The 23,745-nt window shown below is 39.5% G+C and overlaps 1 protein-coding gene across 9 annotated transcripts in view; it reads left to right on the top strand.

Moving 5' to 3' along the window:
* Positions 1 to 23,745, top strand: part of PKP4 (plakophilin 4) — a 255,987-nt gene that overhangs the window by 192,906 nt on the left and 39,336 nt on the right. For all 9 annotated transcript variants that reach the window (XM_080670980.1, XM_080670979.1, XM_080670981.1 and 6 more), the window contains 5 exons: positions 1,641 to 2,193; positions 7,950 to 8,138; positions 9,917 to 10,133; positions 18,226 to 18,358; positions 19,474 to 19,687. In XM_080670980.1, coding sequence (XP_080527106.1) covers positions 1,641 to 2,193; positions 7,950 to 8,138; positions 9,917 to 10,133; positions 18,226 to 18,358; positions 19,474 to 19,687 — 1,306 coding nt within the window. The remainder of the gene's footprint in view (positions 1 to 1,640; positions 2,194 to 7,949; positions 8,139 to 9,916; positions 10,134 to 18,225; positions 18,359 to 19,473; positions 19,688 to 23,745) is intronic.

The raw sequence follows: 23,745 nt of genomic DNA, 5'->3' as shown, positions 1-23,745 counted from the left end.
ATTATGTCTGAGATGAATTTCTGTCAGCAGGTCTGAAGTCACACTTTTTAATAATAATCTCAACTACAGAAATTATCTATTTTTTCCCCTCTAAAGGTGGTCATGTTACCTCTTTTTTATTTTAATTATAATAAGTTTATTTTGTCTCTTGAGCTGAGGAATTAAGTTGCAAGGGGGGTAAGAGATGTCTCTAAAACTTAATTTACATATAGTCTGGACAATACATTTTTTAGCTATCTAGGCCAAGTATCATCCCATTTTGGTAGTAAAAAGTTCATATGTGGGATTTTCTTATTTTTAGCACTATTAAATCCAAAGCACAGATTTTAATTTTCCAACTGTCTACTAATTTTTAACCCCTCTTTCTTGCCCGTTGCTTATTAACAATTCTCTTCCCTCCTCAGATCCTCTACTCTCCATGGCTATTGCCTTTCCTGAATTGAGCTTGAGCATGATGTCTCAGAGAAGGTGTTTCAGCCAGCCCAGTAGCTGTGACACCTGGAGACTTAGCATGCTTTCCCTTAGGACATCTAGGAGTGTACAAAGTCCTTGTCTTATCCATGCCATTATTGCCCAATTAAAAGTGACGGGGTAATGGCAATCACTAAGGAGATACAGAGCAAGTGCAGGTTCCTGGGTTTGTAACCAGTGTCCTAGTGTCTGTTTCCCCTGCCTGTTCCCCTTAGGCCCATTCTCCAGTCCAGCCCATATTCTTCATTGTTGTACCGCTTTGAGAAAGGGATCTGAGACCCAGTGTTTGTGGGAGTCTACAGATTCACAGAAGGACCAGCCTTGGCAGAAATGTTTTTCATTTCTCATTCTGGTCTTTTCCAGCTGGCTAAGCCAGGACCCCAGCAGAGACTTTGGCACTCCTCCTGTGGGAACAGATTTTTGGGGCGTACCTTTGTGTGTATCTCTTTAAAGTCACCCCCTAAAGATAAGAGCTAATTAGATTAAAGGAGGTAAAAGAATTGGCTGAAATTGCTAGAGGCCACACTAGAGCTAAAAGAAGAGACAAATTTGGCTGCAGCACCTGTGCAAACAGGCTGTCCCTGGAGAGTTAATTCACGGGAGAGGGTGGACCCCAGGCGCTGTCCAAAAATTCATTTATTTTGTATTGAGAGAGCACATTCCTTTTGTTAATGGGGCCAATCCATAAAGACTAAACAATTATAGATGTTCCTCTAGCTACATTACATGAATTAATTCAAATTTTTTGTTGTTGTACAGAAATACATTATATTGCCCAAAATTCGACTCTCAGGGAACAAAATAAGTACATTGCTCCAGTGACACGTCATACTTGCAACACGGTGTGTTATGTGTTGTGAAAATGCATAGGCAAGAGGCAAAAATGTAAAGACAGAAGAAAAGGGGATAGTAAATGTCTTTAGGTCTCTCTTTACTGGTTGAATTTAGTATTCTGAAGGGGGAAAGTTAGAGGTTATGCCTCCAAAAAAAGGTAGAGTAAGAAAAACACAATAAGGAAATACTAAGATCCAGCTCTAAAGCACAAAAAGGAAAAGAAACTTAGATGCCTAAAATAATCATGTTATAGTGAGCTATATGCATTTGTTTCTGTGATGACAATGGACACAAAACCCTGGATAAACCCATTCTCTTTTTTCCCCTTTTATCAGCCATCAGTAGCCAATCGGGCCATGAGAAGAGTTAGTTCAGTTCCATCTAGAGCACAGTCTCCTTCTTATGTTATCAGCACAGGCGTGTCTCCTTCAAGGGGGTCACTGAGAACTTCTCTGGGTAGTGGATTTGGCTCTCCATCAGTGACCGACTCCCGACCACTGAACCCCAGTGCATATTCCTCCACCACATTACCTGCTCAGCGGGCAGCATCTCCGTACTCTGCGCAGAGACCCGCCTCCCCAGCAGCTGTGCGGAGGATTGGGTCAGTTACCTCCCGGCAGACTTCCAATCCCAACGGACCAACCCCTCAGTACCAAACCACCGTCAGAGTCGGGTCCCCACTGACCCTGACAGATGCACAGACTCGAGTAGCTTCCCCATCCCAAGGCCAGGTGGGGTCGTCGTCCCCCAAACGCTCAGGGATGACCGCCGTACCACAACATCTGGGACCTTCACTGCAAAGGACTGTTCACGACATGGAGCAATTTGGACAGCAGCAGTATGACATTTATGAGAGGATGGTTCCACCCCGGCCAGACAGCCTGACAGGTGAGTACAGGGGACAGCACTCCATAAAGTCCCATCAGAACATCTGTGTAACTTCCACTAAAATAGAGCGTGATAACATGGGAAGCTTGTGTGCTCTTCTCAGAATGTACACTGCAGACTTCAGGCTGACCGATCTTTCGGACTCTATGGTTCACATCACCTAACCTCTTCTGCAATGAATAAACTTTTTTCTTTCACAGTATTAGGATATAAAGGTAATTTTGCATTTTAGAAGAATGGTTGGAATTCTACGCTATTTGTTAGTTTATTTGTTTAATGAAAGGTTTTTTATCACCTAGGTCTACCCATATCCAAACCCAAGTTATGTTAAAAGGTAGTATCAAAATATCTGTTTAAATATTAATATTTTGAAAAAATGCTTTCATAGTATAGGCTAGAATATGGATTTTTCTCACCAACTGCTTTGATTTTAGCATCCCAATGGGAAAAACACAAAGTTATTATGAATTGGCTCCAAATGCCACTTAGATTAAATCAGAAAGACAGTGGCCAGCTTCCTGATGTTACAGCCATTTCCTTCAGGCTATCTTCATGGAGGGCTTCCCACACAATATGTCGGCATGGTTCTTTGTAAAATGAAATTTATCTTCAGCTAGTATTTTAAATTACATTTTTAAAATAACATATACACAATGGTAAAAAATATTGAAACTACAAAAAAATATTAAGTGAGAAGGGAAAGTCTAAAGCTCCTCTTTGTCCCTATGCAGGCTCACTTACCACTTTATGTACCTTCCAGAATGTTTGCTTGTATATATAAGTATATACATTACATACAAATGTGCATATATTGTGTTTTTATACTGATGGGATTCTATAATATATATCTTCTTTTAAAAATATATTTTTATTGATTTCAGAGAGGAAGGGAGAGGGAGAGAGAGAGAGAAACATCAATGATGAGAGAGAATCATTGATTGGCTGCCTCCTGCATGCCCCATACTGGGGATTGAGCCCGCAACCTGGGCATGTGCCCTTGATGGGAATCGAATCCGGGACCCTTCAGTGCGCAGGCCAGCACTCTATCCACGGAGCCTAACCGATTAGGGCTCTTCTTTTTTTAATATGTCTGAGAGCTTACTTCATTCTCTCAGTGGATGCCTAGGACCTCATTTTTATAGATGTATTATAATTTATTTAATCACTTCCCTATTAATCAACATTTAGGTTGTTTTTCATTTGCGCCTATTGGAGACAACAATGCTCAATAGGTATATTATTCTTCCTGCATATTTACACATAGATACTAAGATAGCTATGGGATCCACTTCATGGCACAGAATTGCTGGATCAAACTACATATTTGTTCTTACGGATGTATTGTCAGATTACCCTCCAGGAAGGTGGCACAGATTTAAATGTCCACCACTAGTCTGAGTGTGCCTGTTTCCGCTGTACCTTTGCTAGCACGGAATGTTTCCTTTCTGCCAATGTAGTAGGCAAAACTGTACTTTATTATTGTAAATGGCCTTACTGAGTTATGCCAAAGGAGAAAGATCTCATGTTTATCAGCCACCTTATTTCTTTTTTATAAACCATAAATTCAGGTCTTTTGCCTATTTTTATAAGGTGTTAAGCTTTTCATACTTTAAATAAATTAGTCCCTTATAAATTCTTCTTAAGTATTTCCCCATTTTCTAATCTGTCTTTTGACTTTTGTTTTTAGTATTCCTTATTTACAGAAGTTTCTTTTTAATCCTTACCCAAGGATATGTTTTATTGATTTTGAGAGAGAGAGGGTGTGGGAGAGAGAGAGAGAAACATTGATAGGTTGCCTCCTGTACACACCCCAACCTGGGATCGGACCTGCAATCTACTGTGCCGGGTTTGCCTCTGCCCCAGTGTGAGTGAGTGTTTGTGGCTCTACTGAGTGGTGCACAAGATGGTACTTAACCAACTGAGCAACCTGGCCAGGGCTTTATAGAATTTTTTAATATTTTTGTGTAGTAAAATTAACATGTTTTCCTTATGGCCTCTGGGAAAGATAAATCCTTTTTGAGATTTTCTAATTGAATAATTTTTCATGAAGAATTAATAATTGAACTTGATTTTGAGCTCGAATAAATTCCTAGTGGAAAAACCACCTCTCTTCACTCAGCCATCAGAGAAGTATACCTGGCTTAGATATTTCCTGGCATGCCTCTGAAAAGTATACAGCAACGTGAGGTAGGAATCATTTATGAAATCCTATTTCCCAAGGTAACCTTAAAAGATACATAGTTCTGAAGATTTCTGTCTTCCTCCCTGTGTATGTCTAGAATGGCTGTGCAGTAATCTGTTTGTGAAGAGCGAAGTGGAAACCCAGAAAAGAAGCAAGCACATAAACACTGTCACCCTGTTAACCCTGTGGTTTACAGATGAAATTAGACTTTATGTTTCAGTCGGGGAAAATTATACCTAGCCTAGCACAGAGTTTTTCCTAGAATGCTGCCATCTTCAGAAGAAGCAAAGGGTTTCCTTGAAAATGTTTCCCATCATCTACCTGCCCACTTATTCTGAATGTGGATTCTATTTTGTGAATTCCCTTTTTTATTCTTACTTCAGAGAATGATGCCATTATATTTGCTATGGTTCTTGATTTCAAAGAAGTAATAAATTGCTAATTAATAAGCCTGAAGCAATATTTTATAATGGACTCCGACAGTTGGATATTTGCTGATCATAACTTAAATGATGATGTAATGTGTGTATAAGTTAATTCCTACAACAGAAAAATATGTCTGTCCTGAAATATTCATGCCAGTATAATCATCACATGCCAAGAAAAGTTGAAAGAATAACACTAAGAATCCATATTTGGGAGATAAATATGTGCTTATTTCCAATGTCTTAAATATAACAGTTTTAAATCCCAGGTAATATATCATTGTAACAGGTAAAGTAATATGTATTTGTGGAATTGCAAATAGAAACTATTGAAAAGAAAAGTATTGTTGTGGAAGATCAGTGTTTTCTGTTACTTGGATGGGGAGATAAAAAATTACTCTGTGGAAATACTTGTGGAAAAATTATTTCTATTAACAATTATAGGACATAATTGTCTTTCATTTTAGAATGTAGTGAATTATAGTGGGTTAAAAAACATAGTTATTTAACTTAATCTGTAGAGGCCATATAGTGTCTTTCATTTTAGAATGTAGTGAATTATAGTGGGTATAAAAACATAGTTATTTAACTTAATCCGTAGAGGCCATATAATTTTGTATTTTTAAAATGTTCATCTATAGGACCCTGTGTTTTACTTTTTCTCATGAATGATCAGATAAACAAAATAGTAACAATTACTGTTATGTTACGAAGATTTATAATATCAAGAAAGTACTATGTCTCACTATAATTCTGTCTCTTATTTCACATTATAGTCTGTCACATGGTAGTTTCACTAGTAGTCCTGTAAGTGAATATTTTCTGGATACTTTTAATTATTCTAAGTCAGCTCATTTTGTTACCTTTCCCATGAAATTATAGTAAATATTTACAGTATTTTCATGTTTTATGGATTACAGCAGTGCATGCAGCCAGATCTTCCCATCTATAATAATCTATAATAATCTGTAGTAATAAAAGCATAATATGCTATTTAGACCGGACATCCATCCTTCTGGACAAAGCCACAGTGGGCGGGGCTGCGGCAGAGGCGGCAAAGTCCCCCAGGCCGCAGTGCTGGTGGTGGTGACGGGCTAGGGCCCAGGCCAAGGCCTTTGCACGAATTACGTGCATCGGGCCTCTAGTGAGAATATAGTGTTCTAATACTGGCACAGAATACTTTGTTCTTATCTCAAATCACCATGGATGGTGGGGCCACCACTAGCGCCAGGCTTGCCTCTACCCAAGTGTGAGTGATGTTCTGAGTCTCAGTGAATCAAGAGTGTTTGTGGCTCTCCTGAGTGTTAACATTGCACCTCGTATTGATAAGATTACCAAGGACTAGCTATATTGACCTGCATGCTTTGTGTCACCATTAACAAAAAACAGAGCCTGCCCTTTTGTTCAAAACACTCACAAGTTCCATAAAGAAATGGAGCTTGTACTCTGCTGAAAGAATGAGCAATCTGCCAGTAATAAAAAGCTGAGATCCTCAAGTGAGAACTTTCAAGTAACAATCCTAATATCATCTCTAGAATTACATCAGCTTCTGTGGAGCCCTGGAGGGCTAACCTTGCTCTTGCTCTTTCATTTTATGTTTGCGGAGAGCTCTGTGGATTTCAGGGTTTCTCACACCACTTCTCATTGACCCTTGAGGGATAGCATGTCCAGTGCTGAGTGTGCAGTGATAGACCACTGACCTGGGTTCCTCGCAGCCCTACCGGAAAGTACCTCTGATGGAGATAAATCATATTTCCTTTGGGGCTCTCATTTTCCTTGGTTTTGAAATGAGAAGGTTTGGCTGAATAATCCCCCAATTACAGGATTGTTTAAACCTTTGATCTTCTTTTAGCAAGTGAGGAACCAATAGTTAAAACCCAGATTGATGCATTTGGTTTCTTCCCATGTCACTTTGCTATCCAGGGTAGGTAATAATCATTCATTTTAGAAGTTTTTTGTATTAACTTTCTTGCTACTCCTCGGTATGCAACATATAATTACCACTGACACTCAAGCCCATTTGCTTTTAGTTGTGCTATGATTAACTGAGATGTTAACAGGATGGGGATGATGCTGTCTTTTTACAATTAGTTACTGTGTTATTTGCAACCTTTTAAAAAGCAAATATATTACTGACTTCAGATATATTTGTGCTTTCCCTTGCTCATATTTGGATATAACTGTAGTTGGTATTCTTAGCAAGTGGCAGATTTTACTCACAAACTTCTGAGCAGGATAGTATAGAATATACTAATACATTTTTATTCAGAAAATAAAATGTTTGGGTTTGAAATCTACTGTTTTATCGTGAGTCCCATGCGTAAACATTAGTTATTAGCAATTTGAATGAAAGAATATTTCAAATAATTTAATATTCATGTACTAACTTTGTACTTTTTCTTTACACTGGAAAGACAGTAAACAAGAATCTGGTATGTGGGTTTTTTATGAAAACAACTGTTGATGTTTTTTAAGAAAATAAAAAATGCAGTGATAATAAATAATAAAGTAATACTTCACAATACTTAATAAGTGTTACTAATTCACTAGTAATATTCCAAATATTGTAAGGCAAAATTCTGTTTTCCTGTAAAAATCATGAGTGAATTACTTGAGAGACATATTTCAAAACAGTTCTTGACCATGAGCCTTCACTAGGCATTACTCAGTAGGTGTTGTCTCGGGAGTTGGGGTTTAAGGAGGCGTGGGACATGGTGGGCCCTGCCCCCAAGGAGCTGATTGCCCACTTGGTAAGACAAGGTAATTCTGAGGGCAGGAAAAGAGACAGACCACCATTGGTATGTTTTTAACAATGGAAATTGTATAATGTTAGAAGAGGACATTCTCTTTTTGGTCATCGTGATAAGATAGCTTACAATTGGGAGAATAAATTTCAGACTATCAAACAAATTACTAATTCCTTATTATTTTTTCTTAGAAAATTTACTTTTATCTTGCTACTAAGAGAGAATTTTATTCTAAAAATGTATGAGATGTCCTTTTCATACCTGGCATCCTTCCTTTGTAAAACTCACTAGGTTTGGTGTTTTGACTTAACATTTGGTCCTATTGGCTAGGAGTTTTATTAGGGCTTTTAACCTCACCACAGTTTTCTCACTTTCTTAACAATGTCATTTTCCTGCCTCTAGGCTTACGGAGTTCCTATGCTAGTCAGCACAGCCAGCTTGGACAAGATCTTCGTTCAGCTGTGTCTCCCGAATTGCACATCACTCCTATATATGAGGGCAGGACATACTATAGCCCAGTGTACCGCAGTCCAAACCACGGAACTGTGGAGCTCCAAGGATCACAGACAGCATTGTATCGCACAGGCTCAGGTGGGCATCAGCTGAAATCACACCAATCTGGTTGTCAAGAAAGTGGCTGTGGCAGCAGATCAATAAACAGTAAAACAAAAGTTCATTTTTTAACCTATTTTAGGTGATACCTTTTTACCTTAGTTCAGTCTAATCAGTGAGTAGAGTGATTATGCTGTGAATTCACAAATAAGTTTATGGAGCTGTAAATGTGACTGTCCTTGGATTAGAACTATAGCAGATATAGAAAGGAAGGCCTTTATTGGGATATTTTTTTGTTGCCTGGAATGTGTATTTGGAGGAAATCCCTATATGAGTTACTTCACTGTCTCTGACTAGCATGTGTATAGTCTTGAGTGATCTTGGTGTTATTCTTTTTTATATAATGGATTTCCTCCAAATTTTTAAGAGTGGAATGTAAAAAACATATTCTTTATGGTGGAGTCAATCAGGGACAGAATGCAATAAAGACATTTTTAAAAATAGGGAGCTAGTGCATCACACCCTTGCACCCCACCCTCACATCTCTGCCACACTAGCCTGTAGTGGCTGGTGGAGCAGAAGCTGCAGCCCATGGCCATGTAAGCTGCAGATTGTGCTGCCAGTTTGGCTCAAGGAATCTCCTGTGGCCCCTTCTTTTTTTTTTTTTTTTTTTTTTTTTTTTTTTTAAAAAGGCAGTTCAAATTTATTAACATGCTCACAAATGAACTCTAGGTATCTATGATAACCCCCTAATGGCACAACCTCTTGGAGACATACCTCCCAGAACAAAGGAGGATGAAGACTGTGTTCGAATTGGTTTTTTGTCAGTTGGTTTTGGTCCACTGCAGGATTTTTCTTCTAGTAGAATGTACCAATTTTTAATAATGTTAGTGCAGAAATGTTTCACTTTATGTTCTGTATATTGAGTATTTTCTTTAATAGGATTAAGAAGTAATGTTATTAAACTCTTTTGATTGCAGGAATTTCAATCATTGGAGAAATACCTACTGCGATGATTAGGAAAGAAATGTTAAATACAGTGTACAGCATCTTTTTTTAAAATAATATTGATTTCAGAGAGGAAGGGAGAGGGAGAAACATCAGTGATGAGATAGCATAATTGATCAGCTGCCTCCTGTATGCCCCACACTGGGGATTGAACCTGCAACCCAGGCATATGCCCTGGCCATGACCTCCTGGTTCATAGGTCGACACTCAACCACTGAGCTATGCTGGCTGGGCCAGTGTACAGTATCTTTATACATAGGATCATGCAATAATTTCAGGGAGTAGCTATGGTAGAATTTGATACATCAGTCTTCTTTCTTGTGAAGTGAACTTTCTAAGTTATCAAAATCCACAGGTCTATAAATGAAATGTATGGCAAACTGAGTAACCTTTATACACTATTAAAAGTTTGATAGTTTTAATTTTTTACAAATTTGACATATCTTGTTTTTTATTGCTAAAATGAAGTTTTGAAATTAGTTAATTTTTTCTTATGTTTCTCTTGCCGTTACTGAATTTTAATAAACATATTAAGACCTATTATGAATCAAATTTATAATTTCATTTTTGTTCTTTTCTGCTAATAAAATGAGCATAATATTGTTAGTGTATATTGTTAGCATATACAAAAAACTGAAGTGCTTTTTTTTAGCACCAATGAGCTAAATTGGTAAAATCTAAAAGTAAGCAAGTTATACAGTTGTTAAAAACTATAACCTTTCTTGAAATTGAAAACATTTGACTTTGATAAGTATCACCTCATGGAGAACATACTAACCTTTTTAAAATAAATGTTGACTTTCTGGTAGGTATTGGAAATCTGCAAAGGACATCCAGCCAACGAAGTACCCTTACATACCAAAGAAATAACTATGCTCTAAACACAACAGCTACCTATGCGGAGCCCTACAGGCCAATACAATACCGAGTGCAAGAGTGCAATTATAACAGACTTCAGCACACAGCACCAGCTGATGATGGCACCACGAGATCCCCGTCAATAGACAGCATTCAGAAAGACCCCAGGCAAGTACTGTTATGTGTCTTCCGAATGCTACAGAATTATAGAAGCCAACCAGTTCCTTTAGTCTCACTTCTTTTCAAGTTGCCAAGACTCTTATAAGATCAGTAGCTCCTTATCTCTAATATTTCCAGTTGCATTCCAGTACTGTAAGTCATTGTGGTTAATTTCATTTTAAATAATTCATTTAAAGAAGGAAGATGGATTCCTTCTTTCAATGCTTTAATAATAGGTTAGAGAATGCACGGGTCTGTCTGAATATCTGCAGCATTCATCATTGAAATACTTCACCAAGACAGCTCTCTGGTCTGTCCTCTGAGAATAATGACACAAAAGATTTTTAAAAGATCATTTTACCACTTTTCCTTTTTTCCTGACTGACTTCATAGATGAGAATTTCAGGAAATGCATATGGTTGTTTTAAATGGGAAAGACCAGTGTTGTACATTTTCAATCATATTAATTAATGTTATTTTGTGCTTTTATTAACTTGGTCCTTCAAAAAAGCTCTTTGCCATTTAAGAGAAAATCATTTACAAAAAATTCTCATAAGCAAAAACTATTTGGCACATAATATAATGTTTCCTTTTATAAATTTTATTTGGACATGTAGAAAATGTGTTTTATTAAGATTAGTATGAGTCATTTAGTACTTGCCTTTTACAGACTGGCCTCATCTTTAATGAAAGCCATTTAAAATATTCAGGAAATAAAGATGTTTAGAAACTAAAAGAGAACTCTAATTTCTGTAAAAGTGAAATTATTGCTAAATTTTCAGCAGCTTGAGTGCTATTTTAAGGCATATATTAGCAAGATTTCATTCACTCTTCGCCCACAGACAGTTGTTTCACTGGAAAATTGTTATAATTATCAATTCATTTTTATCAACCTACCAACTTATTCTAATGAATGTGAAATAAAAGCATCAGTGAGGTTTTGGTCATTAAAACAAAATACCTAAAGGTACTTTTGAATTAAATGGGAAGCCCACTGCTTTCCTAAAACCACTGCACTTAACTCTTTTTTCTAAAATTCTTTATGGTTTATATATACATTTGATTCTGCTATTCTGCTTGCCACCTTTTTGTCATTTTAAGGATTTTGTAAAATAATTTGTCTAATAGCACCTCACTGTAATTCAGAAATACTTTTACATGATTTTGTTTTTAAAAACCTCAAAATGACAAAGAGTATGGCACCCTAATACATGGAGAAATCCTAAAAAGGGCTTTGAGTCATAGGTAATTTAGACCATACCTTGGCTGCACCTACAGAGAAAAGAACAGCTACTCAGAGAGGCAGTGGTGTGATTAGAGCTTTGAGTTTAACATGTGTCCCTGAAGAATTCAGTTCTGACATCTGATGTGAGTTGATTCGCTATAAACAAGGATTTCATGTATGATAATATATTTCAGCTATTCATAGTATGATAATTTCATAGTCTAATGCATAAAACAGTTATAGCTAGCTTTGATTATGTGAATGCTTACTGGTAACGCATTTGTAAGATGAATAAATGATTATCTTATAATAATAGGTGTACTTTTTCTACCTGAAACTGGAATCCAGGTGAATTTGAAGTTTGAATATTCAGTGATAAATAAAAAGCTTATGTTAACTATTATTTAATTTTCAGTTTTGAAAATAGCAACTTTAAGTATTTACTCACTTCTAAACCTACTTACTTTATGATTAATGTTACATTATAATTAGCCTGAAAAAATCCTGTAAGACTGAAGAAATTACTCATGTTTTCTTTGTAAAAGGAGATCTATGTGGGTTTTTTTTTTTTTTTTTTAAATAGTGTTCTAGCCGAAACCGGTTTGGCTCAGTGGATAGAGCGTCGGCCTGCGGACTGAGGGGTCCCGGGTTCGATTCCGGTCAAGGGCATGTACCTTGGTTGCGGGCACATCCCCAGTGGGGGGTGTGCAGGAGGCAGCTGATCGATGTCTCTCTCATCAATGTTTCTAGCTCTCTATCCCTCTCCCTTCCTCTCTGTAAAATATCAATAAAATATATTAAAAAAAAATAGTGTTCTAGTTTGGAAGCAAAATTATTAATAGTACAAACAATATATCTTAAAGGAGTAAGAAATGGAAAGTGACAGCATCCTGGTGATGTTTTTTGAGCAGGGCTTAATCTTTGATATTCTATGGGATAATTTCATTTATCATCTCCTTGACATTTATATATTGTCAAATGTTTTACTTCTACATATATTATAAAATCCATAATATACTGTTACTATTTTTACTGTAAATAGTCAATTGTCTTTTAAAGAAAGTAATCGAAGTAAAAAAGATGGTTATTGCCTACATATTTACTATTTATAATTCTTCCTGTCTTCCTATAAATTCAATTTTTTATCTCTTCTCATTTCCCTTCAAACTAAAAATGTCCTTTAGCCTTTCTTGTGCTGCATATCTACTGGCAAGAAATTCTCTCAGCTTTAAACCTGAAAATGTTTTTTATTTCACTAGTTTTTAAAGGATAGTTTTGCTAGATATAAATTTTGGGATAGATAGGTATAATTCTCCCCCCCACGCCACCGCCCTCCCCTGGTAGTTTAAAAAATGTTCATTTTTTGTCATCAGATCTTCATTATTTTTAATGAGTAATCAGACATCATTTGTATCATTGTTCTCATTATGTAATGAATCTTCTCTCTGGCTGCCTTTCAGATTTTTCTCTTTATCTTTAACTTTTAACAGTTTCACTGTGAGAGGCCTAAGTATAGTTTTCTTTACATTTAATTTGCTTGGGATTCACTAAGATTCTTTAAATGTTGGTTGATGATTTTTACCAAAATTGGGACATTTTCCACCATTATTTGTTTAAATATTTTTTGTGTGTCCCAAACTACTCTCCTCTTCTTTGGGATAACTTGACATCTCACAGGTTACTGAAGCTCTCTTCAGGTTTTTTAATCTGTTTTTCTATATATTCTCCAGATTGGATTTTTTAATTGATCTGTCTCCAAATGTATTGTCTCTTCTACAGTCTCCAATATGTTTAAAGCTCATCCAGTGAATTTTTTCTACTTCAGATACTTGAATTTGGTTCTTTTCTTTTCTTATACAGTTTCCATGTCTCTGATAATATTCCCCATCTATTCAGTTCTTATATACATCTTTTCCTTTAAGTCTTTGAGCACACTTACAATAACCATTTTACAGTCCTCTTCTTATAATTCCAACATCTAGGTTTTCTCTGGGTCTGTTTCTATTATTTGGGTTTTTTATACTTTTTAAAGTCATATTTTTTAGTTTCTTCTGATGCCCACCAGTTAAATTATGTGTGAACTGTTATGGATGATACATTGTAGGGACTCGGGATTATGTTGTCTCCTGTTAGGGTTCTGAGTTTTTTTTTTGTGGCAGATAACTCAATTACTGGCAGACCCTTTTGATTCTGTTGAGATTGTTTTTGTTCTTTGTTAGGATGGGTCTATTTCAGATTTGTTTAACTCCTAGCACATGGCCCTTACTGTCTGGTATAGTTTGTGAGATTAGGTGCTCAGTAAGGTCTGCACTCTGACTGAGATGGAATTCCACCATCATCTGGCATAAACTCAGCCCTAAATTTTAGCCTACGTGCTGCCAAAGCAGGCACATGCTTAGCTCTCAATCTTGCAGCAGCCACTTTGCAGTGGACCTGTACATGTGCCCTATACATGCACAGCCCAACACTCAACTACGAACTTGTAAATAATCCTCCCACACACATGTAGAATCTGCTCTGCATAGTTCCCTGCTCTCCATTACCCTGCCCCACAAGTTCTAACCACTTTGGCATCTCCAAATTCCAGTCTCTCTCTCTCAGCTCACTAGGCTCATCACTGATACTTTCCTTAAGGGTCTGTGCTTCCTATGCCACAATCCCAAAAGTGCCCTCAGGCAGAAAGCCAGGTGAATGTGAGGCTCCTGCGGTAATTCCCTTCTTTCAAAGATTACATTCTTGTGTTACCTGTTGTTCAGGTCCTGAAAACAGTTTTCTTATGCATTTAGAAGTCCGATGTACTACCCACTGCCCTACAGAGTCCTCATACATTTAGTCCAATTTTATAGGTGTTTGTCGTAGAAGGGTAAAGTTCATCATGGCTGAAAACAGAAGTCCGGGCTTAGGTTTTAATAAAGCAGATCCTGGCATTGATGCCATGTCATCCCACCAGTCCGTGAACTGATAGCCATCTCCCAGGGTAAATTTCTGCTGAAAACCAAGGTTGGAGTTGATGCCAACCAAGCCTAACTACCCATCTCTGACTGGAGCCTACTATTTGTGTTGTCTGACCCTCGTGACACCCAAGAATGCCAGGAAGTCTTGGCCACCCCTGTGCCGTTTAAAGGGGACAAAAATGTGTATTTGTAATAATTGTGAGTCATGAAGGAAAGATTAAATCCCACTCCTTGCACCCCATTAATTACAGCATAGATTTACATAATGGGCATAGGTAGATTTTAATCAGAAATGGCTAGAATAGTTATGATGAGGGAGAATCATCTATCAGCTACCTTCTGCATGTCCCCTACTGGGGATTGAGCCCGCAACCTGGGCATGTGCCCTGACCAGGAATTGAACCATGACCTCCTGGTTCATGGGTCTATGTTCAACCACTGAACCACACTGGCTGGGCCATTTGTGGTGTTCTTAATGTCTATTCATGACATGGTCATCCAGGCTGTCCTACAAGCCAGAAATCTCCACTGACTTCAGTTTTCAGAGGATCATATGGAAGCTGTGCAAAGAGTGGATGAGAGGAGGGGTGGCGTTTGGAGTAGAGAGAACATGTAGGAGGCTATTAGAGTGGTCCCAGCAAGACAGAGAGAATGGGATGACCATGTCCCATTCTGTCACTCTTCTGCTTCAAAACCTTCATTAGCTCTCTGTTGCTTATGTGGGGACAATACAGGAGGGGACAAAAGTAAGTTCACAGCGGTGAGTACACAAAACACAGTTTATTCTTACATTATTATTTATTAATTTTTGTATTTTTTTATACCAACAGCTGTAAACCTACTTTTGCCTCACCATGTCTATAGATCACCTGGCTTTCACTAACCTTCACCACTTCATTGGTTCTTTGTCTATATCTAAAGTTGTTTAATAGTGTTTACCTCATGAGGCAACAATGGAGGTAAATGAGATAATGTATGTAAAGCTCTTGATCCAATGCTTGATGCCAGTAAAATCAATAACTAATAACTTGTTATTGGTATTAAGACTAAACTCTTCAGTTTGGCATCCATAAAATTCAATTCAATGTTTGTACCTCTAGCACCTGCAGCCTAGTAAGGAGTCACTAAATATTTGTTAATGCATGGAGCCTTCCAAGACCAAGAGAGACAGTAGGCTAGGCCTTTAAAAACTGGGAACTAGAAATATCACTGGGTTGTTAATTTAAATGTTTTTGTAGAAGCAAGCCAAGTGTCCATAGCAAAATAAATGGGTAAAGAAAATGTGGTATATGTACACAATGGAATATTATTCCACCATTAAAAAGGAAATCATGCCATTTGCAACAACATGGGAAGACCCTGAGCATTATGTTAAGTGAAATAAGTCAGACACAGACTACCAGATCAAACACCATATGCCCTCACCTATATGTGGAATCTGGAAAAACAAAACAAAACTTAACTCATCAGTACAGAGAACAGATTGGTGGTTGTCAGAGGCAGGGGTTGAGGGTGAGAGAAATGAGTGAAGGTTGTCAAAAGCTATAAACTTCCAGTTAAATAGTTCCTAGGGATATAATGTACAGCATGGTGACTAGTTAACAACAATGTAGTGTATATTTGAAAATATGTTTGTTTGGAGAGTAAACCTTAAAAGTTCTCATAACAAGAAAATAATTTGTAATGGTGTAGTGATGGGAAAAAAGTTTATTCAATATTAATTCATTTTTGGATTAACAGTTTACTTTGTCCTATAATCAAAGTGTGTGAATTTGTTGCTTTTTTAACTGTTTGTAAGAAATTGGTATACATATGATATAAGCATAAATTCATATTTAAAAAGGATTCCAAATAGTGGGGCAATCAGCTGACATCTGAAAATTCTGTCAGTGTGATATTACCTGAAAAAGCAAAATGTAAAAGTATATATGCTTGGTATAATTGTATACTTCTTTTACAAGAAGTACGATAGATAACACAGGGTATTAGGCTTCAGGCTCTGAATTCGGATTGCCAGAGATCAAATTTTGCTCTACTCTTGGCTAGCTGGGTAACTTTAGACAAGTCGCTTTATCTTTCTGCCTTGGTCTCCAAATCCATAAGGCTGCTATAAGAATAAATTACGAGTAATGTGCATAAAATGCCTAGAATAGTGCCTGGCACAGAATAGGTACTCATGAAATTTTAAGTGCTGTTCAATAACAATCCAGTTCTTTGGGAAAAAAAATCAGTATGAGCACATTTGCACATATTTTGAAAAAAGACCAGCAGAAAATGCCAGCAGTGTTTCAAATTTCTGCACATAGGATTGCTAATATGGAAATATCTTATATAATAAAAGAGTAATATGCAAATTGACTGTACCTCTGCTACACCCACAAGCCACACCCACCAGCCAATCAGGAGCGAGTATGCAAATTAACCCAACCAAGCTGGCTGTGGCCACAGAGTGAGCAGGAGGCTTCGGTTTCCTTGGCAACCGAGGAAGCCAAGCTTTCCGCCTGCCCTGGCGGGCCCAGGCCTCTGCTCAAGGCTACAAGGTTTCAATTATAGAGGATAAATAAATTCAAGATACACAGGGCCTCCGCTTGGGTCACTGGGGGGCATGGCCAGCCTGCAAACCACCACAGGACCCTCGCACAGGCTGCCCCACGCCCCAAGGGAACCCCCACCCTGATCCAGGACACCGTTCAGGGCAAACCAGCTGGCCCCCACCCGTGCACCAGGCATCTATCCTATCTAATAACAGAGTAATATGCAGATTGACCATCACTCCAACACACAAGATGGCTGCCCCCATGTGGTCAAAGATCCTGCCGCTATGTGAACACAAGATGGCTGCCACAAGATGTCCAGCAGGAGAGGGCAGTTGGCAGGGACCAGACCAGCAGGGGAGGGCAGTTGTGGGCATCAGGCCAGCAGGGGAGGGCAGTTGGGAGGGACCAGGCCTGCAAGGGAGGACAGTTGGGGGCGATCAAGCCTGCAGGGGAGGGCAGTTAGGGGTGACCAAGCCGGCAAAGGAGGGAAGTTGGGGGCAACCAGGCCTGCAGGGAAAGGCAGTTGGGAGGGACCCAGGCCTGCAGAGGAGGGAAGTTGGGGGGGACCAGGCCTGCAGGGAAGGGCAGTTGGGGGGGACCAGGCCTGCAGGGGAGGGCAGTTAGGGGTGACCAGGCCTGCAGGGGAGGGCAGTTAGGGGCAAACAGGCTGGCAGGGGAGCAGTTAGGCATCAATCAGGCTGGCAGGGGAGTGGTTAGGGGGTGATCAGGCTGGCAGGCAGAAGTGGTTAGGGGCAATCAGGAAGGCAGGCAGGCGAGCAGTTGGGAGCCAGCAGTCCTGGAATGTGAGAGGGATCCCAGATTGGAGAGGGTGCAGGCTGGGCTGAGGGACACCTCCCCCGCCCCCCATCCACAAATTTCGTGCACCGGCCCTCTAGTTTTTGAATAATTTTCTGTGTTTCTTGCTTATAATTATAATCAAGAGCAGCCATAAACATGACACTTGTTGAAATTCATCAGGCCCACATTTGCAATCTGTATATTACCACCAGCCCTTCTCCCTCTCTGCAAGCGTGACATCTCACCTAGCTAAAGTACACTTATTTGCCTGAGCCTTGCACCTGCGAATTGCTTTATAGGTAGAAAGGCATAGAATTAGAATCAAGGCAAGGAAAATGAGAAAGTTACTCATGTTAAGAACTTGTTTGTCCCCTTGAATCTCTTTCTGTGCATCTTGACTGCTTTAGGATCCTAAGCAGCTGGGCCTCTGCATATGTTCACCAGGGGGAAAATTATTTACATATACATGTATTTTAGGACTTTTATAACTTCCAATTTTGGTCTCAGCTGAGCTTTTTTCTTATGCCAAATGTTTTGTATTGTTAAAACATGGGCCTTCTTTCTGATGCCGTCTTTTTCTCATGCAGGGAGTTCGCCTGGCGTGATCCCGAGTTGCCTGAGGTCATTCACATGCTGCAGCACCAGTTCCCTTCTGTGCAGGCGAACGCAGCGGCCTACCTGCAGCACCTGTGCTTCGGCGACAACAAAGTCAAGATGGAGGTATAGGACCCAGTGCCTGGGCCGCAGGCAGAGGCAGTGCCTTTTCGCTTAGCAGTCTCATGCCTGTGTGCTTAAGAAATTACCAGGTGCCCTTTTAGAGGGATTCTGATACCAGGGACTCTTTCACTTCTTAACTGTGCATTTCAGTATTTCTCAGGAAAAACTGGGATGAGTATATTTCTTAGAGTGCTTTTAGCACTTTCAAATTATGTGTCCACTCATAAGGTCATTTGTAAAAATATAAAACATGAAGCAAAGGTCAATTTAAAATGCATTTATAAATTATTTTTCATAAAAATTATAGTATGTCTGAAACAAGTGAGCTCATGTATTTCATGAGATTCTGGTCAGGACTGGTGCCAACATACAATTAAGTAAAATTACAGAAGATTTATAACCGTTACTAATACTAAACATATAGGAATATTTTAGTTCACATTTTACGTTTTTTGGCATTTGCAGAAACATGGTGAGTCATTGGTTATTGGCTGGTGTCCTATATCATACAGGTTATTTCTTTTAACATTTTAAGCCATCCCCCAACCCACTGCAATTTCACATAGAACTTAAGCGTTTCTCCTCAATTTAATATGCAAAACAACATACCAGTTGCAGACCTAAAGGTGGATGCAGTAAATAAAGTCTAGAAATGTTCACATAATGTACTGATGAATTGACAAATGGAAGAAAATTTAGAGAGAGTAGCTTAGAGGAACAGTTCTAAGAATCCATTGACTTTAGTCACAGATCCTTTTCTGTGTCATCTCCAACCCTGCATATAGCTTTGTTGTGTTTGTGTATTTATTCTTTGCACCCAAGAGTGGAAGCACATCACCTGTGTATGTTCAGAGGGTTGGAGTAGGACTGTGCTACCTACACCTACCATTAATCCACCTTGGTCTCCCTTCTGTTTTTTAAGCCATGAACACAGGAAATGAGCTGCATCTTGGATAGTGTCCTTAACATTTAGAAAAGATGGGTTATGTAGAATGAAAAGTAAACTTTTGAAATTATCTGGAGTTGTCCATTTCCTGTGATCTTTTTATAAAAGACTTGATTGATCACTGCTGAATCTCATGTCACTTAGGCCTGGTACCTAATATTTCTCATTCTAGGTGTGTAGGTTAGGGGGAATCAAGCATCTGGTTGACCTTTTGGACCACAGAGTTTTGGAAGTTCAGAAGAATGCTTGTGGTGCCCTCCGAAATCTTGTTTTTGGCAAGTCGACAGATGAAAATAAAATAGCAATGAAGAATGTTGGTGGGATACCTGCCTTGTTGAGACTGTTGAGAAAATCTGTTGATGCAGAAGTAAGGGAGCTTGTTACAGGTGGGTAAAGAATGTGATCTTGTCCTGGAGGAAATGCTGAAACGGCCTGGACTGTGCCCTTGTATAGTGCCTGGAAAAGGAGTTGGAGGGTGTAGATAGGAGATGAAATAGTGCTCACTACTGTGACGTAGGCTGAGTGTAACTTAACGCAATGATTCAGAAGGCTCTCCGGTGATGCTAGGATAGTTATGCATAGTGATGCAGAAGTGTCAGTTAACACATGTCTTGTTCATAGAGGGCGGATGTCGTTTTTATTATGTATCCCATAGTAAATCTCCATTTTAAAAAGACTGTCTCTCCTTTATTTTGAAAATAAAATACTACACTTAATGGATCAGCTGCCATTCACTTCAGCTCAGCCCAAGTCCTAATGCCTGTTAGTACCTCAGATGCTTTCCTGGGACCTGGGGATGAATAGAACTCAGTCCCTGCCCTCAGGTAGTACGCAGACTCGGGAGAAACATGAGGTCCTGCAGATTGCAGTGAAAAATGGCAAGTTAAAGGACTCATTAAAGAGGCATTGGGCTCTAGCTGGTTTGGCTCAGTGGATACAACGGCCTGTGGACTGAAGGGTCCTGGGTTCAATTCCGGTCAAGGGGACATGCCTGGGTTGCAGGCTTGATCCCCAGTAGGGGGCATGCAGGAGACAGCCAATCAGTGTTTCACTTTCATCATTGATGTTTCTCTCTCTCTACCTCTCCCTTCCTTTCAATAAAAATATATATTTAAAAAAAAAAAAAAGGCATTGGGAGCACAAAGCATGAATGGGTAGGGAAGTTCCCTGTTTGACATGAAACTGAGGTTGTCCTAAAGGATGAGGAGGCTTTGGCTGGGTAAACAGGGGAGATACTTCAAGTCGTAAGCAGAGGTTCAGAGCCAGCATGGGAGGGATGTAAAGTCAGAGATACCAGCCAGAAGAGGATGCTGAAGGGAGACCAGGACAGAGAGATGCAGGCCTTGTTTGGGGAACCCAAATGAGGGTTCTGTGTCTCGCATGCAGTGGGGATGAAGGCAGGGCAGGGCAGGGCAGGTTTGGGCTTTTAACCGCATTCTTCCTCAGGCAGCGGATGGAGGGTTGATTGGAAGGGGATGAGCCTAGCATCTGAGAGGCCTATGAAGACTTCAGGAGTCTAAAGATAACAGCTTGAGCTCTATCAATAATAGAAGAGGTAGGTGGTGCAGAAGAGGGAACAGTTAGAGAAATATTCATGGACAAGGCATGACGGACTAGTGTGAAGAGTGAGAAACCAGGAGGAACTGAGCTATATGTCTCAAGAGACTGGACATTGCAACACCATCAGGTAGATGCAAGAGTGCTTGAGGTCAAGGTGAAAGATTCTGCCGGAGGGCAAATAAACGGCAGCATTATTTATAATAGAGCATTAGTGGGAAATGCTGAGTGTTCATTGGTAGGCAAATGATTAAATAAATGGCAGTATGCTCACCCAATGAAAGCATATACAAGGTTCAAATAAGTGTATTAAAGCGATCTATAGCAACATGGGTAAATCTCCAGAAATATTATGATACTATTTTTATAAAGTTTTTAAATATGCAGGTTGAGGCTTTAAATTATTTTTGATATATGCATATGCAATAAAGTTAAAAGTTTTCATTGGAATGATAATAGATTCATGATAGTGGTTACAGGGTGGGGGGATTGGAGAAACTGGGATTGGGGGCTATAATCTAGCTTTGTATCTTTAAAAAGGAAGTAATTTGAAACAAAACAATATTTAACAAAGCTGGATGGTAGATGCCTAGGTGTTGTTTTATAATTGCTATGTTATTTGTCATGCTTGGAATATTTTAATATTTTTAACAACTTTTTTTATTTTTTATTTTTTCAAAATTAATCCCATTGCCTACTGGCTTTCTTTTTCTTAATTTAATAAATCTTTATTGTTCAGATTATTACAATTGTTCCTCTTTTTTCCCCCTTAGCTCCCCTCCACCCGGTTCCCACCCCACCCTCTGCCCTTACCCCCCCCCCCCACTGTCATCATCCATAGGTGTACGATTTTTGTCCAGTCTCTTCCCGCACCCCCCACACCCTTTTCCCCTCAAGAATTGTCAGTCCACTCCCTTTCTGTGCCCCTGATTCTATTATATTAACCAGTTTATTCTGTTCATCAGATTTTTTTATTCACTTCATTTTTAGATTCACTTGTTGATGGATATGTATTTGTTGTTCATAATTTTTATCTTTACCTTTTTCTTCTTCCTCTTCTTAAAGAATACCTTTCAGCATTTCATATAATACTGGTTTGGCGGTATTGAACTCCTTTAGCTTTTTCTTATCTGTGAAGCTCTTTATCTGCCCTTCAATGCTGAATGATAGCTTTGCTGGGTAGAGTAATCTTGGTTGTAGGTTCTTGCTATTCATCACTTTGAATAATTCTTGCCACTCCCATCTGGCCAGCATAGTTTCTGTTGAGACATCAGCTGACAGTCGTATGAGGTAACTGTGTTTCTCTTGCTGCTTTTAATATTCTCTCTGTCTTTTGCTCTTGGCATTTTAATTATGATGTGTCTTGGTGTGGTCCTCTTTGGATTCCTTTAGTTTGGGGTTCTGTGCGCTTCCTGGATTTGTAAGTCTATTTCTTTCACCAGGTGGGGGAAGTTTTCGGTCATTATTTCTTCAAATAGGTTTTCAGTATCTTGCTCTCTCTCTTCTTCTGGCACCCCCATAATTCGGATGTTGGTACGCTTGAAGTTGTCCCAGAGGCTCCTTAAACTATCTTCATATTTTTGGATTCTTTTTTCTTTTTGCTTTTCCAGTTGAGTGTTTTTTGCTTCGTTGTATTTCAAATCTTTGACTTGATTCTTGCATTCCTCTAGTCTGCTGTTGGATCTCTGTATAATATTTTTTATTTTTGTCAGTGTATGTTTAATTTCTAGTTGGTCCTTTTTTATGTCCTCAAGGGTCTCGCTAAATTTATCGGCCTTTTCTAGAAAATTATTGAAAAACCTTATAACCGTGGTTTTGAACTCTATATCCAGTCGTTTGCTTTCCTCCATTTCTTTTGTGATCTGTTTCTTTGTTTCCACATTTTGGCTGCTTCCCTGAGTTGCTAGAGTGGCTTTGTGTGCTAGGTGTCCTATAGGGCCCAGTGGCTCAGCCTCCCCAGTTACCTGAGGTGGACACTCTTGGTGCACCCCTTTGTGGGCTGTGTGCACAGTCTTGTTGTAGTTAAGCCTTGATTGTTGTTGGTATCACTGGGAGGAATTGACCTCCAGGCCAACTGGCTGTGAGGATCAGCTGTGTCTACGCTGGGAGAACTTATGTGCTGGAGACACCCTTATGAGACAGGACTTGCAAAAGCCTCTGTGCTCAGCTTGGATGGGGCAGAGTCACAGGGCAGAGCAGACAGCATTGGTTTCCGGTCAGCCCTGCCCTAATAGGCCCCTGTGTCTCAGTTTCCCATGGTAATCGCTGCAAGTACCTCTGAGAGAAAGCCGCCCTCGAGTTTCACCCGCTGCCAGACAGTCCAGTTTCTACCCGAATGAGTCTGGGTCCCCAGAGTCTCGCCCGGAACTGGAGTTCAGTGCAGTCGGGAGCTTTCGTCTCCCTCCCACTTGAGAAAGCCAGCTGCGTACTCAGTTTCCCGCCCTCTCCGCACACACGCGCGCCTCCGTACCTCTGCCTTCTGCAGCTCTTCTGAATCTCAGTGTGCTTTTCTCTTTCCTGACAGTCCAGTTTCACCCCGTATGAGTCTGGGTCCCCAGAGTCTTGCCCAGAACTGGAGTTCAGCGCAGTCAGGAGCTTTTGTCTCCCTCCCGCTTGAGAAAGCCTGCCGCGCACTCAGTTGTCAGTCCTCTCCCTGTGAGCGCCTCTGTACCTCTGCCTCCTGCAGCTCCTCTGAGTCTCAGTGTAGTTTTCTCTTTCCTTCTAGTTGTAGAATTTCCTCTCAGCCAGCCTTCCTGTGGTTCTGGATGATGTCCATTTTGTCTTTTAGTTGTAGTTTTGAAATTGTTGTGCATGGCAGCAGTTTAGGTGTTTACCTATGCTGCCATCTTGGTTTCTCCACCTACTGGCTTTCACTATGAAATCAGAG

The sequence above is a fragment of the Plecotus auritus genome, assembly GCF_963455305.1.
Source record: "Plecotus auritus genome assembly, chromosome: 5".
Classification (NCBI taxonomy): domain Eukaryota; kingdom Metazoa; phylum Chordata; class Mammalia; order Chiroptera; family Vespertilionidae; genus Plecotus; species Plecotus auritus.
Note: the sequence above shows the minus strand (reverse complement) of the source record. Positions and strands in the feature narration are given on the sequence as shown.